At 39.1% G+C, this 17,980-nt stretch overlaps 1 protein-coding gene across 1 annotated transcript in view; it reads left to right on the top strand.

Moving 5' to 3' along the window:
* Nucleotides 1-7,859: 7,859 nt before the first annotated feature.
* Nucleotides 7,860-17,980, top strand: part of LOC143227456 (poly [ADP-ribose] polymerase tankyrase-like) — a 117,017-nt gene continuing 106,896 nt past the window's right edge. Inside the window, exons 1-4 of the mRNA XM_076458900.1 lie at nt 7,860-7,996; nt 8,400-8,553; nt 14,630-14,700; nt 14,735-15,312. Of these exons, the coding sequence (XP_076315015.1) occupies nt 7,974-7,996; nt 8,400-8,553; nt 14,630-14,700; nt 14,735-15,312 (826 nt within the window). The 5' untranslated portion in view covers nt 7,860-7,973. The remainder of the gene's footprint in view (nt 7,997-8,399; nt 8,554-14,629; nt 14,701-14,734; nt 15,313-17,980) is intronic.

Here is a 17,980-nt window from a genome sequence, read left to right as displayed (position 1 = left end):
CCATGGTTACGTAATATCTCGCTTTTGTATGTTCACATCTGACGTGATGACGCGAACTCTTATTAGCAATTAAATGGAACTCCTCGCATGAGCTGCATAGCGATCGTACCGTGGAATTTGAAAGAAGAGAGTAAAAACAATCATAATTCGATCATAAAAAGCAGCTCCATATTGGTACAGATAGAAAACGTTATTATGGAAGTAAACTTTATTCTACATTGTATGAAAAACTAGTGTTTTTTGGTTTTTTTTTCTCCATAGCATTGATGAAGTTTTGGTAATTGTAACGAATATGCTACTATTTATAACCTTTCGCTTAATGGTGAAGTAGGCCCGTCATGGTCAGGTAGTTGAGGTAGTTGATTCATTTCATCAAATGAAATGGCAATTTCATTTAAATACAAATTTATTAGCCTAATATTAATAACCTTTCAAGTTGCTCTGGGGCCTATTAGGCCCCACTTTTCGTAGGAGTGTTAAATGACTGATTGGTTTGAAAATAGGTGAGTTTTTAGCAGTTGCTTTGAAACTATCATACTATTTAACTGTTATCTGAGTTGTAAGATTCTCCAGTGAGTCCTCATCTTGATAAAGCTCATACTGACCTTATTTTCTGTTTTCAGAGGTATATAATATTTCACTTACACACACGAGGAATTTTATGATCTGCTACAGAATTTTAAAATTATTTCTCTTTTCTATTGACATCTAGGTTTTGAAATAATGAATCTTCTCGGTTCTTTTTTTTTAATGCCACATTCTACTTTCATTTTAGTGAGGTCCACTTATATTTACTTATCAGCTAAAACTTTAGGTTTTTACGCGTGTTTTTTTTTTGGGGGGGAGGGAGCAGAGGGAGTCACCCACAGGATCTTCTGCCCTATTTTCATGTCAGTATGATCACTTTCACACCATGAATTTGTTGATTTAATCTGCTCAGTTATTAACTGTAGGCTATAATAATTCTGCTGGCTCTTTTTATTAGGAGGAAGGGTAAGATTTTCACATTTCTTTTGCACAAACACTTCCTGATGAGGTTTCTCTTGTGCATGGCTGTCATTCTCCTTTGATGAGGAGAGCTAGTAGAGCTATTTTGAGGGGGATTAGTTTCTTCACAATATTACTGATGACATTCAATGAATCTTTTTCTTGTAACCTTTTGTTTTTGCTACCATTTCAACTTATTTGGTTTGTTAGTTAGTGGAAGATTCTTACCCCATTGCTGATTAGGGCTCTAACAATGAGGATTATTTTAGATCGACATCCAGCTAGTACTTTTCATTTTTTTGCATTGTGAATTTGTGATCAAACTGGTTAAGTCATCTTGACAGTGAGTATGTACTGTTTGCAATGGCTCCTCTTTTACATCTTTTGGGGATCCATTTGGGACTGTATCTTCTATGTACACGCACGCACACACTCATACCATAAATGTGTGTTCATATTGGGGACTTAGAATTTCCAAGATGGAAATCTTCCCTTTACTTAATGATTGTATAAACGAAACGTATGTGTGGATCAACTTAGGGATGTGCGGGTTGTCAACAAGCCGTATCTTATCCATGGTAAGCGTGGTGTTGTGTCTTGTAACGGATAATAATTCATGAATTATAAAGATCAATGGGAAAATCCATCAATATGTCTCAAACAACATTGTGTTCCAGCATTGTTAGGCAGTTCAGATGCTTGACTCTCAATATAAGGGTCACAGGTTTGAATCCCTGTTCTACAAAACATGCTCGCACTTTCATTCATGGAGGCATTATAATGTGACAGCCAGTCCCTATATTCATTGGTAAAAGAACATCCCAAGTGTTGGCTCCTCAGTGTGGATTCCTGTAAGTGGTGATGGGATGTCCCAAAGAAGGTTCTGTTCTTTCAGTTTACTTCCTCTTGGATCTAAACATCCACCCATGTGTTTACCGTGCATGGTGATTAATGAAGGGGAGGAGAGGATCCTAGTGGTTGAGTCCAACCCTAACGCACCACTTTGGCCTCAAGATCCTGTAAACGGGCATCCTTGGGGTGCCTCCCCCAGGGTCATTCGGCTGGTCCACTTGGGCTATGGTCAACCAAGCACCAGTGTTGGATGTTTTCAGTGGATGTTATGGACAACAAGTATCTGATGCTGGTGTTTGTGTATAGTGCTCATGAAACCCTGGCATTGCTGCAGTGCTATTGTTTGGCACTATAATGCATTCCCTCGTAGGGTTTTATGGTGGGTAGGGTCAGTGGGTACCAAAATATTCTTTTTTTATTATGGATCCCCAAATAAAAATTTAAATAAAATAGTGAAAAACAGTTCAAAGGTAAATGGCTATGTCTTGAAGATTTTGAGCAGCAGTTTTCAACCTTTGTAACATCTTTATTTCATTTTCTTATACTACATTCTCTTCCAAAAAAAATATTTAGGGCAAATGCCTCCCTTTTTTATTCAGAAGGAACTAGAGGGACTTGCTGGCTCTCCTAAGTCAGTCAAAAAGCGTTACTCTGTTAATATATTGGTAGAAACATCCACCTTTAAACACAGTGAACTTCTCTTGCTTTCGAAGGCCATTGGGGATATACCCATTGAAGTTACTCCGAATGTTACTTTGAATTTGTCACGAGGAGTTATTGTTGAGAGGGATTTGAAGAACATCTCCGAGTCAGATATCCTCGCTGGTTTCTCCACCCAAGGAGTTTCTTAATTGCAAGGTATGACCATATATTCCAAACCCTCTCAGATGTTTTCAATGTCAGCAGTTCAGTCACTCAAAGACATCATGTCATGGTTCCTTGACATGTGCTTGTTGTAGTGGCAAGGACCACGATGCCTGTGAGTGTGAAACAGATCCTCATTGCGTTAATTGTAATGGCTCTCACCCATCTTACTTTCGTTTTTGCCCTAAGTGGATGGAAGAAAAAGAGGTACAGCATTTGAAAACGATTCAAAACATTCCTTACCATGAAAGTTACTGTTCGCCACTTCACCTCGGACTATGCTGCTGCACTTCATTCCACTGCTTCAGTGGGAGTGTAGACGGATTTTTCTGGACCTCCAAAAGAATTGTTCTCAAACCATATGAAGTCTTTTTACTTCCATGGTCAAGAAAGTTGATGAATCAAAGTCAGCATCCATCTCTGTCCCTACCACCCATTCCAGCAGACCTCCAAATCCACTTCCCTTGGTTCCGGGTACGGGCATTTCCCCAGGTACAACTTTTTTAGACCCGATATGCTAAACGATCATGCCCTTATTCACTGGAATCTTCTTCCAACGACAGAGACCCGTTTTTAATGAACAGTTGCCATCTCTCTATTTAATCCTGGGGGATTTTAATGTACATAGTCCATTCAGGGGTGGTGCTCTCAAATCACCTTTCTCTCGTCAATATTGGTTTGTAGAGTTATTTTCATGCACCTAATGAGTCTTTTACTGCTATTGATCTCTCAATCTGCACCCTTCACTTTTCACTCATTTCACTTGGGGGCAGTGATCATTTTTTATCATTTTGAGGGTACAAGCTGTGGCCATTTGCCCATTTTTATTAAAAATTTTTAATGGACCAACGGTTCCAAGTTCATGTGGTTTTGACACTTTCCCATTCTTTTCTATAGGAACTTGGAGTCCCTCAGGGTTGTGTTTTGAGTGTTACACTTTTCAGTATAAAGATTAATGCCATCACTGAATAATTTCCTCATACTGTTGCAAACGGGCTCTATGTCGACGACTTTCACATCTCATGTCAGTCGTTGAACATAAGGTATATTGAGCGGCAGCTACAGACTGCCCTCAATCGTTTACTGAAGTGGACCACAGCAATCGGCTTTAACTTCTCTAAAACCATTTACAGGCAGTATTGCCACCAACGGGGTATTCACCCCAATTGTTAACTCCATGTCTGTGAAGCTGTGCTTCCCGTGGTCCCCGAGACAAATTTTTTGGGGTTTATCTCTGACTGTAAGCTGATCTTTATACTACACATCAAGCAGCTATGAGTCAAATGTACAAGAGCATTGAACATTCTTTGTGTCCTCTTTTCCACCACTTGGGGAGTGGATCAATGTCCTGTGGTAAAGATATATCGTGCTATTATTTGATCAAAACTGGACTATGAGTCTGAGTCTCTGTCAGGACCTGGGCCTCAAAGATGCTGGACCCTGTTCATCTTGAGCGACTATGGCTCTGCACTGGGGATTTCTGCACTTCCCCAGTCCAGAACTTATACACAAAGTCTCATGAACCTCCTCTACACCTCTGCTGTTTACAACTCTCTTTACTATATGCTTCAAAACTTCGATCCTTACGACTGCATTTCAACTAGGATGTGTTTTTCTTTTTCAGTGGGCCATGCTTTTTCAGAACAGATGATCTACCATTGCTCCTTTTGGTCTTCGTATTCTGGGACAGTTGAATAAATTGGGTCTGTCTTTGGATAACATTGCTGTATTCACTGGTCAGCCCGTCCCACTATTGCTTATTACCATTTCCAAATGTGACCTTTCTTTGACTCATCTCAGAAAAGTGGATACTCCCGATTGGAAATACCGTCTTTTATTTGCTGAACATCTTTCAAACCATCCGTATAAACGGGAATAGAAGGATGGTTTGAAAGATGTTTAGCCATGGGTTGTTGTGGTTCAGTGGTTGCACACAGAATCCATTCTATAGTTTCTGTGTTCACTGTCGAACTATATGCCATTTCTCTTGCCCTGGATCACATAGAAGCTAAGCAGTACTTGAATTGTAGTATTTACGCTGACTCGCGTAGCTCTCTACTGGCTCTAGAATTGCTTCGTGCTAGTTCTCACCCTGTTCTTGCTGATATTTAAAACCGACTGGTCTATTTCTCTTTAACATCTACTTCTATCCATTTCTTCTGGATACTAGGCCACGTTGGTATTCGTGGGAATGATCTCTCTGACACCGCAGCTAAGCCTGTCTACTCTGGCGCTATTACTGCTGTGCTTGTTCCATACATGGATTATGGTCCTGTATTCAAGTATTGGCTCTGTGCCAGTTGGCAGTCGACTTGGAATGAGCAACGTGAAAACAAGCCTTTTCAGATCAAACCCTTTATTGGCCTTTGGTATTCAAGTATTGGCTCTGTGCCAGTTGGCAGTCGACTAGGAATGAGCAACGTAAAAACAAGCCTTTTCAGATCAAACCCTGTATTGGCCTTTGGCCGTCTTGTTTCCATAAGGATCGGAAAGAGGAAGTTGTCATCAATAGATTACGCAATGGTCACAATTTTTAACTCATCGTTTTCTTTTATCTGAGAATGAGGCACTAATGTGTGACACTCAGGTCACATTAGCCCACATTTTACAGTCATGCCGTCGTTACGGCTCTCGACGACGGCCATTATAGATATGTTTTGTCCCAAGGTTTATCCCTGACGTTGGACAGTGTCACTGGCAATGGTGACACTGTCCACTTTACAAAAGTTTTTAGTTTTTTTAAATATTATTCCTTTTTACGAATTAAAATAAGATTAGTTTGATAAGAAATTAGAAAATAACTCGAAACCAGGACTGGAAAGGCCGATTTCAGGTGAGTAAAGTTGATGTTTGAACTTACCCGTTAGTCATCCTGGCGAGTTATAATAATTAAAATTATGCTACAGAAAGTCTTTTAAAACTTGTATTACTTTACTTATTTTCTTACTGTTGTAAACTAGATTTACAGAATTGGACAAAGAAATTGGACTTTGTTTTATTTTAACATGATTCCTTTTTACGAATTTTAATAATTTTACTTTACTTTTAATATCTTAAACCGGTTGTTTGATGCAGATAGCCTAGTTGCTTTGAGTTATAAAACACCAACCAACCAACCCAAGTATTGGTGGTGGGTGGTGATGACATAGCTGCCTTTCCTATTATCTTTCACTGCTAAGTTAGGGACGGCTAGCATAGATAGCCTTCATGTAGGTTTGCATGAAATTCAAAAACAAACATTATGCAGTGTAGTAAAAAAGAATTTCCATTTGAAATAGTCGTATATGCTCTTGCCATGAAATATCTGGTTCTCCAGTGGAACAGGAGCCCGGCATGGCCAGGTGGTTAAGGCACTCGATTCGTAATCTGACGTTTGTGGGTTCGAATCCCCGTCACACCAAGACATTCTCGCCTTTTCAGCCATGGAGGCGTTATAATTTTACATTCAATCCCATTATTCGTTGGTAAAAGAGTTGGCAGTGGATGGTGATGACTAGCTTCCTTCCCTCTAGTCTTACACAGCTAAATTAGGGACGGCTAACGCAGATAGCCCTCGAGTAGCTTTGCGCGAAATTCAAAACAAACCAGCGGGACAGTGACAAATATTTAGATTTACAATGCTAAAATTAGGGGTTCAATTCTCTTTGGTGGACACAGCAGGTAGCCTAATGGGATTTTGCTATAAGAAAACGTGCACCCACACAAAATGACTGTTCAGTTAACCGTGAAGTAACTCAGTTATATAAAGTATATTATATATGAAAGCGTAATAATTCAAGTTGCCAAATACAGTTCCCATCCGCATATTGTAAGCAGACTGTTGAAAGAAGCGCTGAGAAACCAACGTCTTCGTACATTACATGGTTAATCTCCGACCTTCAAGGAACGGTAGTGTGTTCTTATATGGCAGCCTTAGGATGGAATCTTTTACAGTGGAATTTACGCTGCAGGAATATCGTTAAGGTGCACGGTCGTCTGGTACAATACGACCGAACGTGGCGACATGAACTGTAAGGAAGCGTTGAGACTCCAAAATCATTTTAATATTACGTACTGAAATTAACCTCTATGTATGTCGGAGCTTCAACACCATTCCTAAAAATAAGTAGTCGCAACATTTAGGTTAGGTCTCCTTTTTGCTCTTGGCCTGATCATCAGGACATGCCTAGCGTTCGTGGATGTATTAAGGAAGGACTACGTTGAAACATACATCCAAAATAACCTACGTCTGTATTTTAGTTTATCAGTGAGAAATAATGCAAGTAAGTGAGTAAACTTGAGCTACATAAAACGTACAGGTTTTCTGTTCAAAGAAATAATATTTTGCTTCATTATCTTACAGAAAAAAAACTTGTGGTTGCTCGAACATATTGCAAATTTTACCATTTTATTTAAGAATAAGATGCTGATCATTAGAACTTGTTTACTGTTAAATGACAAATTTATGCCGAAACGTTTAAAAAACGTATTGGCGGTTCAGCAGGAAAGGTACGCTAAGTTTCGGTTATCAAACAGTATACACATTTATAAAATGACATAGAAATACTGGTATTGAATATTGAACATTTAGCACTGACCCCATTACTGGTACTTCCTTTTTATATATCTCGCCGTACCTGCAGATATTACGTCAAAGGAAGAATTGTTTGGTGTGTATTAGAATATCCAGTATCCAAAACAAAACTATAGTTCATACAAATAATGTAATTGTGAATATCACGTTAAAATTTTTTCTCTGGGTGAATAATGGTAGTGACTTTGGCTGACGTGCAAATTATATGCCCTCTTTCATTAGTTTCTATTTATATATATATATATATTTGCACTGTGGTCACAAACTTTGCTTATGTTTGTTTATAACCCTTGCTCTTCCCTTCAGTTTACGCTCCTGTGTCATCATACGTCACCCGGCAACACCGCTTGTTGTTATCGCACGTGTCTGGTCGCGTCATATATCGTCGATAAATTGATGGAATAGTTGTAGCCAATGATGAGGGCGGTAGTTCGTGGTGTTGATGTGGTGAAGTCGCCATACTCTCTCTCGTCTGTTCCGTGCTTGAAAAAGGCTTATTTTTAACCGAGACAGAGCGAGTCTTCAACAGAAACAGACTGAGTCGCTAACAAAGGAACATAATACATACTCATGAGTCTTCTTGTAGACGTTATTAGCCGTATGTTTATGATGTGTTGTTAGTGTGGCTTAGAACCGGTGTATTTCGTAAAAGTATGTTTGTGACATTATCGGTTTGTCGCTGACTCTTACGGGTGCCATGCTATTCAGTAGGGGAGAAAGGTTTGCAAGAATAAACCTTTGAGACTTTTTTATTGATTTTGAAAGAAATAATTAACACTGAAACTCGTCACACAGACTAGTATTACAATAAATTATGTTGACTGAATGATGTGACTGATATACTGGCGCAAACTGATTTTATAGAAAGTATCGTAATTGGTCTACGTTTTTTACAAGAATTGGATGATAATGTATGTAATACATCTAAATATACATATAAATGAACAACCATATTTTATGAACATGTATTGTTTTTTTCGTATTGAAAGCCAAGAAGTTTAGATTGTAGTGGATGTATGGTAAAAGTTAAAGCAAGTTACAGATAGTTTATTATGTTATTTTAATCATACTGTTGGAGTGTCAGTGCTCAATAATGTTAAAGTTTTTAAATCTGTTGAAACAGAGATTTGAAACAGAGGGACAGGCAAAAACAATTGGGGAAACAAATAGCAAGACGAAGTACACGAATCATGGACCAGCATTTGGAATCCAACGGCTGTGAAGATGGTCCCTTACCACTAAATGTGACAAATCACTCAGATACTACACAAGAAAAGGTAAAGTATTTCATGGCTGATTAGATTTAAATCTTACACGTGCTGGCCATCTTATGCATTCAATGCTTGCTTATTTCATTTGTTTCCCATGTTGTTTTGTAATAATATTTTATTCATTACATTGCACAGGTTGTAGAGTTCTGGATTTCATAGCTGGCAAGCCAGTGTTGTATTCATGTAATATTACAAAATAATTCCTATACATGAAGCTGTGGATGCATTACAAGGGTAACAATCAGTCCTTTAGTGTGGGTGGTGGGAGATATGATGCTGTTGATTAGCTACTTTTTCTTTAGTCAACAGTTCAAAATTGAGGATGATGACAGATAGCATTAGTAGCTTTGCCATTAATATAAGTTGTAAGCTGGAAATTACAGCCCTTCCAATGAAGCCTACAAAAGCCTATTCCTTTATTTTCTTTATACTTGTTAAAAATAGTCCTCAAAACCATTGAAAAATTATATGTTTGGAATAAGCCTATGTTTTAAACTAAAAATATACTCACAAAAGTCTTGTAGTCATGACATTACCTTAATTATCCAATGGAGATCTATGCAAATACAATGATTGTGCAGAATTTTGATGTGAAGAAATAATTCAGACCTTATATATAAAACTATTATTTCTGCAGTGGTGTATTTGGAAGCCTGAAATTAATATTCTTTTGGATTGTAGATGTTTTGATATTTTAATTAGATATATAAAAATTATAGGGCACAGGTGCTAAAACAAGATATACAGATTTTAGTAAAACCATTGCATAGTAACATTTCACATGTTTATGAATTGTATAGATACAGCTGAAATTAGTTAGAAGAAAGGCTATTATATTACAAATATTAAGAACTGGACTAAATAATAAGGTGGTAAAATTTTCCTAGAATAAGTTTACTACAAAAGCTTTTGAGTATATTAAACTTTTTATTTTTGCGAGTTTTTTATTTTTCAATGTTTCATTAGCTATTCCTTTATTTTTAATGGAAAAAAAAGAAATTAAACTGGACTATATTGTCACTTATTGAAATGTTTTTCTGTGTCATAACTAAAACAAAAAGTAAGAAACTTTTTATTGCACATGCTAATTATATGGTAACACGTTTTGTGTATGAATCTAACCATCTTTTTTTGGAAGTTTGTATTTCATGTCATGAAACATTGTGAAGTGACTGTTTTAAGACCTTATTCAATTTTGGGTGCAAATATTCCTATAATTTTTATTGTATTTTGACTTTTAAGCATTTCATATGTAAAGTATAGTTCTTAGAAAATATTTTCATGTACCTCATCCCCCTCGGTGTGGATTCCTGTACGTGGTGAGGGGACCTCCCAGGGAAGGTTCTGTTCTATCTGGTTACCTTCTCTGGGATCTAAACATCCACCCACATGTTTGCCGTGCGTGGCGACCCGTGAAGGGGAGGAGAGGATCCTGGTGGTTGAGGGGTCCAACCCTAACACACCACTTTGGCCTCAAATTCCTGTAGACGGGCGGCCTTTGGGTGGCCCCCCCAGGTCAATCGGCTGGTCCACTTGGGCTAGAGTCAACCAAGTACCAGTGTTGGAAGTTCTCAACGGGTGTTGTGGACATTGTGCCTGATGCTGGTGTTTGGGTATAGTGCTCACGAAACCCTGGCGTTGCTGCATTGTCCTTGCGTGACTTTGTAGTGCGTCCCCTTGTAGGGCTCCATGGTGAGTGGGGTCAGTGGGTACCGAAATTTTTTTCTTTTTCCTATGGATCCTCTAAAAAATTTAAATAAAATTGTAAAAAACAGTCAATGGGTAGCGACCACGTCTTGAATACTCAGAACAGCAATCTTCAACATCAGTAACACACGCACCTCATTTTCTTATATTACATTCTCTTTGGAAAAACCTTTAGGGCAAATGTCCCCTTTTTTTATTCAAAAGGGACTAGAGGGACATGCTGGCTCTCCAAAGTCAGTAAAGAAACTTCGATCTGGTGACATATTGGTTGAAACATCCACATCCCAACACAGTGAACTCCTCTTGAATTCAAAGGCAATTGGGGATATAGCTATTGAGGTTACACCCCATGCTACCTTGAATTCTTCACGAGGAGTTATTGTTGAAAGGGATTTGAAAAACGTTCGAGTCAGAGATTCTCGCTGGTCTCTCCACTCAAGAAGTTTCTGCAGTGAGGCATCTCCACTGCAAAGATGGAGTTACACTGCCAACAAATACCCTCGTTTTAACATTTACTCCACCACGTGCACCTGCCACCATCAAGGCAGGTTATCTCATTTGCAGGGTTCGGCCATACATACCAAACCCTCTTCGATGTTTCCAATGTCAGAGATTCGGCCAATCAAAGACATCTTGTCGTGGTTCCCTGACATCTGCTCGTTGTGGAGGCAAGGACCACGATGCCTATGACTGTGACATGAACCCACATTGCATAAACTGCAATGGTTCTCACCCCTCTTACTTTCATTCTTGCCCAAAATGGTTGGAGGAAAAAGAGGTGCAGCGTTTGAAAACGACACATAACATTAGTTATCCTGAGGCTCGGAAATTGCTGTCCACAACTCCATCTTGGACGTATGCTGCTGCACTTCATTCCACAACTACAGTGGGAGTGCAGACCGATCTCTCTGTGCCTCCAAGGGAATCGTTTTCAAAACAAATGAAAAGCCTTTTGACCTCCGTGGTTAAAAAGGTTGATGAATCGACTTCCACACCCATCTCTGTTCCTCCCATACCTTCCAACAAACCTCAAGATCCACGTCCTTCAGTTTCAAATACAGGCATTTCTTCTGATACATCTTTTTCTCCCACCACAAGAGACAAAACAATTATTCGTTCACGTACTCAGTCACTGGATTCCCCTTCCAATAACAAAAACCTGCCCACCCGACCCAGAGCAGGATCCATGGAGGTTGATAGACCTCTTCCGACTAAAGACAGTAAAGAAAAAAGACGTGGTTGTAAACCGAAGGGTTCTCCAGCCACCTTACCTACCCGTTCTTAAAAATGGCCACCTTGATACAATGGAACTGTCGAGGTTTACGTTCTAATCTGGATGATATCAAAATGCTGATTGCTTCCTACCATCCTGTTTGTCTTTCTTTACAAGAAACATTTCTCAAAACTGCTGATACTGTCTCCATTCGGCAATTTTCTCTGTACAGAAATGACAGGTTGTGTGATGGTCGAGTACATGGAGGGGTGGCACTGTTGGTTGATCAACACGTGCCCACCCTGTCTTTGTCACTCAACACACCCTTGGAGGCTGTAGCCATCCATGTTTCCTTGGGTCATACCATCACTGTTTGTTCTCTGTACCTGTCCCAATGGAGAGACATATGATCAATCAGATCTTGATGCTCTAGTTTTACAATTGCCATCTCCATTTCTAATCCTAGGGGATTTTAATGGACATCATCCCCTCTGGGGAAGTGCTGATATTGATAGGAGGGGTCACTCTGTAGAGTGTATGCTCTCTGATCACAATCTTTCTCTTTTCAATACTGGTTCTTCCACTTACTTTCATGCACCTAGTCAGTCCTTTACCGCTATTGATCTCTCAGTTTGCTCCCCTTCATTATTCTCCCATTTTTCATGGAGGGTTGACAGTAATCCACTAGGCAGTGATCATTTTCCGATCCTTTTGAGAGAGACTGGCCGTGGTCGATGCCACCCTACCCGCGTGCCCCGGTGGAAGCTGGATCAGGCAGACTGGTCCACTTTCACTGCTCTCGCAGAACTTGATCCTGCCATAGTAAATCAGCCATCAATAGACGACTGTGTAGCAGCGGTAACTGACTGTATTACACATGCAGCTGCTCAGTGTATTCCTAAAACCTTGATACGTTTTCCACGATATCCTTGTCCGTGGTGGAATCCTGCTTGCCACTTAGCACGGAAGGCTCAAAAGCAGGCCTGGGATACTTTTCGTAGATATCCCACACTTTCAAACCGGGTTGCTTTCCAACAGGCCGTGCACATGCTAGGTGGGTAAGGCGTCAAAGCCAGAAGGAATCTTGGATTAAGTTCACAACCAGCATATCTTCTACCACCAGTTCCAAGATCATATGGGACAGGATTGAAAGGTTAATGGGCACTACAATTCTGTCCCCTCTCGATCTTACTCTCTGATGGTCAGGAGGTGACTGATGTTGAACATCGCTAACACTCTAGGTGAAAGCTTTTGCGGGTATCTAGCACTTCTGCTTGTTCCTCCACCTTCCTGGCCATCAAGACTCCGGGCAGAGCGATCACCTCTTTCCTTTCGAACTGACTGTTTCTTTGACTATAATTGTCCCTTTACCCTGGTGGAACTAAAAATGGCCCTTCATCGGTCTGTTGGACCTGATGATATTCATTATGACATGCTGCACCAACTATCTCCTGCTTCTCTTGATGTCCTTCTGATTGTTTTCAACCGGATCTGGCAGGAGAATGTTTTTCCTGATGCCTGGTGCCAGGCTATTATTTTACCTTTCTCAAAGCCAGGGAAAGATCCCAAGATTCCTTCAAACTACCGTCCAATTGCTTTGACGAGCTGTCTCTGTAAGACATTAGAAAGGATGGTTAATGCTCGTCTTGTTTGGTTCCTTGAATCAAACAACCTCCTCTCGCCCACCCAGTGTGGGTTCCGTCGACAGCACTCCACCACAGACCACCTAATTCGTCTTGAAACATCTATCAGAGAAGCCTTTCTCAACCGCCAACATCTTGTATCAATATTCTTTGACATAGAGAAGGCTTACGACACAACATGGAGGTATGGCGTTTTGCGAGACCTCCATACATATGGGTTACGTGGCTATCTACCCATGTTTATTAAAATTTTTTTAATGAACAGGAGATTCCAAGTTCGTGTGGGTTCGACACTTTCCCGTTCTTTTGTACAGGAACTTGGAGTCCCTCAAGGCTGTGTATTGAGTGTTACACTCTTCAGTATAAAGATAAATGCCATCACTGAACAACTCCCTCTCACTGTTGCGAATGGGCTGTATGTCGACGACTTTCACATCTCATGTCAGTCGTCAAACATGAGATATATTGAGCGGCAACTACAAACCGCCCTCAATTGTGTACGGAAGTGGACTCTGGCGAACGGCTTTAAGTTCTCTCTCTCCAAAACTGTATGCATGCACTTTTGCCGTCGACGGGGTATTCACCCTGATCCTGAACTTCATATTGGTGAAGTTTTGCTGCCAGTGGTCCCGGAGACCAAGTTCTTGGGGCTTATCTTTGATCGTAAACTGACCTTTATACCACACTTAAAGCAGCTTCGAGTCAAATGCACAAGAGCACTGAACACCCTCCGTGTTCTCTCTTCTACCAGTTGGGGGGCAGATCGCTGTTCAATGTTAAAGGTATATCGTGCTTTTATTAGATCGAAACTCGATCATGGATTAATGGTGTATGGCTCTGCCAGACCCTCGCCTTAAAGATGCTGGACCCCATTCATCACCAAGGACTTCGACTTTGCACTGGGGCTTTCCGTACCTCTCCAGTTCAAAGTATATACATTGAATCTCATGAACCTTCTCTACACCTTCGCCGTTTGCATTTTTCTTTACAATATACTTCTAACTTCATTTCTTACCAAAGCATCCCACCTGGAAATGTGTTTTCCTTCCTTTGTGGGCAGTACTTTTTCAGAACAGATTATCTGTCATTGCTCCGTTTGGCCTTCACATCCCGGCGCAATTGGGTCTGTCCTTGGATAACTTTGCAGATTCCACAGGTTGGCCCATCCCACCATGGCTTATTACAGCCCCCAAATGTGACCTTTCTTTCAGTCACCTAAAAAAGGCAGATACTCCAGATTGGAAGTACCATCTTTTATTCAATGAATATCTTTCAAAAAATCATTCAGTTCCCATTTATACAGATGGTTCCAAATCATGTAATTCAGTGGGCTCTGCTATGGTTTGCTATGGGTCAGTAGTTGCGCACAGAATCCCTTCTACAGGTTCTGTGTTCACTGCTGAACTGCATGCTATTTCTGTATAATAAAAGAAAAGTGTGGAAAATAAATAATTAGTTTATTGTAGAAAATAGTACTACTATGTGAAATTAAGGTTGACTGTTTTATATTACTCACCAGACTAAGAAGTCCGATCGGCAACCATCTAAACACTCATCATCTGGTCGACTGGATGTCACGGACCCTCTCAGGTGACAGACGGTGGTTCTTGAACTTACCTGTTAGTCTTCCTGCCCTTACAACTCGAAGACAGGCTCCAGCTATTTCTGCTAGTATTCTTCTACCTCCTCCAGGTTCTCCACCAGCTGAGAGAAGACCAACCCGACACTCACCCTCTTCTCCAGGACAAACACATTCTGTCACATCTTCTGTTGAGAAAAAACCTCAAAAAGTTGCCACTTCTCCACCACCTCTTTCTCTGCCATCACAACCATCACCAAACAAACACATTTCACAGTGTTCTCCTACTGCATCTAATGTTATACTCACCCAAATTATGTCTCTAAACAAGCCAGAGGTAACAACTAGTCCATCCAGATATGCTCGCCAGTCACAGCCTTCTTCTTCTAAATTATCTCTGTCCACACCAGAAAGGAAAAAGCGGAAAAGACATCCACAAGCAGTCATGGATCCCATCCCATCTCACTCAAATAAAAGAATTCGTCTTCAGTATCAGCCATTCCAGTCACCTGCACCAATAAGTCCTATTCCTTCCATTTTTCGACAGCATCCGGCTAAATCTCCAGATGATAAAATTGTACTCTTTAACAAGGGAGAATTTCTAGCTGTACGCAATGAAAATGGTAAGTAATTTTTGATTTGATTAAATTATTTCACATGTTGGTTGTATTTCTTTTGACAATTAAGCCTTAAAACTGTATTTCACAATTATTACATTAATTTGATATTATTTAATAGGGGTTCTATAATTGACTGGAATAACGTGTATATTTGGTTTATCTTTCACTGCCATGCATACAATATAGGATATACTACATAACCATTTTTAGCCTTGAAAGATGCTGTACCAGTAGTATTTGTTTACCAGTGTTACGAGTTAGATGAGTAATGAAATATTGAAATCTCCTTTTTGTTTCTTATTTTACAACTAAAAATAAATCTGGCCCAGGGAGAATACTTGATCATTAAATATGACAGTGAAAGAATAAAGGATGAATAAAACATAAGTGTATCTTTTATATGTATTGAAAGTGACCATTTTCCTGGCAATAGGTACATTTTGCCAGGTCTTATGAAGAGCAGTTTGTGAAATATTAGATAGTAAAATTATAGGTCTTAATTAAGTGGTAATTTCTATTATGAAGCCTGGAATGGCCAGGTGGTTTGGATGCTTGACTTGCTGTGTAAGGGTTGCAGGTTTGAATCTCTGTCACACCAACATGTTTGCCTTTTCAGTATTAGGGGTGTTATAATGTGATGATCAATCCCAAGAGTTGGTGGTGGGTTGTAACGACTAGTTGTATTTCCTCTAGTCTTACACTGCTAAATTAGGGAAGACTAGCACAGATAGCTGTTGTGTGGCTTTGTGTGAAATTCAAAATGAACAAATAAATTTTATTATGAAAGTAATAAATAGATAGTCTAATGTGCACCACAGCAACATTGTTCCAAAATTTCTAATGTAATTGTATAATGTTGAGCCCAAACTATGTACTAGATGGTGGAAAGAGACAATAAGTTATTTAAACCTTTTTGTTTGTGTGTGTGTGTGTAAATTCATATTAATTACTCAAGTATATTTTCTTATCTTCTCTAGAAAATTTAATTCACCAGCTCTTCAGTTAAAAATTTTGTAAAATATCTGATACAAACAATGATATTTAAGTCAGTGTACGACAATTAGTTTTCTGAAAAAAATTATTCTCAGCTATAGAAAACCAAAACTTTTAATTCTTAAATGGTACATAATTATATAGGTTTTACTGTCAAACCATTATAAATTCATGCTGTATGAAGTAAAATTTGTACTAAATATATTCTTGCTGGCAATTTTTATAGGTGTTGTATTTATAGATGAAACAGCAGTGGTAGCAGTTTGCCCAGAAATTTATGAGGGGTTTTCATGAGAGAGATAAATTTGGCTAAGTTTTTCTTTTAGTGTGAAAATTATAAGCCATTACATGTCTGTCATAAACAAATTAACAAAATATTTTAGTTTTTCATTTTATTTGGAAAATAATGAGCCTTGACATGTTAAAAACAATTTAATGAAATCCTTGTTTTTAAAATAAATAAAAAGTGCATATACCCATTCTGGCCAGCAAGTAGTCCTTTTCTTCTGTATATAGCATTTAGTTCTGTTACCTTCTTTCTCTCAGGATCAACTTTAGTATAACCAACACTAATCTTCAAAGAAGTAGGTTCTCTTGCTACATTAACTGGGGAAAATTGAATCAAGAAATTGTTCTTGATTCTAGAATATGAACTCACTCTCTTTGTTCAGTGGATGCATCACCTTGTGACTCCTGTCACCTGACAACATTGGTAGTATGTACCTCTTTTAGTCCAGATGCTTCAGTGACTTACTAAAGGGAACAAAAGAAACAAACTTAACTAAAACAAGACCATGTTAACAACTTTCTTTGCCAAGTATTTGCCATGACAGTTTAGAAGCTTTGTGACTGTGGTGTCACCTAGGAGCCATCAAACTCAACTCCTTTCAGGTATTGAAAATAAACAAAATCACTGGTAAATTTTGAAAACTAAGATCTTGGACTAAAAGTCTAAACAGATTTTTAAATATTGTGTTCTAATTTCAATATTCCAAAACACACACACACACACACACAGAGAGAGAGAGAAAGAGAGAGAGAGAGCGATAAATAAAAGCTGGTTTCCTTGTTTGACTAGATCCAGTATATCTCATATAAAGATGGATGCAAAATTCAGTGAGCACCAGGCGATATATTTCTCAGAGTCTTCTATATTATATGTTTGGAGTGACTTTTTCAAAATACTAAATAATGTGACACCCTTTTGGTTAGCAGTTTTCAACTACCTAGCCATCTCAACTTTGAAGGCCAAAAAATTCCATTTGTATTGATCATAAGGTTGACTTTAGCTTCTTGACCAGTTCCAATAACTCTTCATTGGTTTCTGAGAACCACTTGATAAGTATCTAATGCTGCCTTCTCACCGTTGGGTGATGACTTAAGATTACCTCCATGTCTTCCTTTGACTCCTTGATTCACTTCCAAGGCTTTGGGTCAAGTTGGTACACCAAGGGCTTGTCTGTGATATATGTAAGTAGGATATTGACATACCTCGTGTGTTTTTGTACATTAAAGGACTAACTTGTTAAAGTACCAGGTATGTACCATTTCAACTGGATCTAAGTTTCTTTAGTGCTGCTGATATGTAGCACAAACACACCTAGTTACCTGTGTTGGAATATCTATTCCTTCTCTGTCTTCTCATAATGACTCATCTATTGCTGTTCTATTTTCCTGA

The sequence above is a fragment of the Tachypleus tridentatus genome, chromosome 9 (genome assembly GCF_004210375.1).
Source record: "Tachypleus tridentatus isolate NWPU-2018 chromosome 9, ASM421037v1, whole genome shotgun sequence".
Classification (NCBI taxonomy): Eukaryota; Metazoa; Arthropoda; class Merostomata; order Xiphosura; family Limulidae; genus Tachypleus; species Tachypleus tridentatus.
This window is presented reverse-complemented; position numbering and strand designations above follow the sequence as displayed.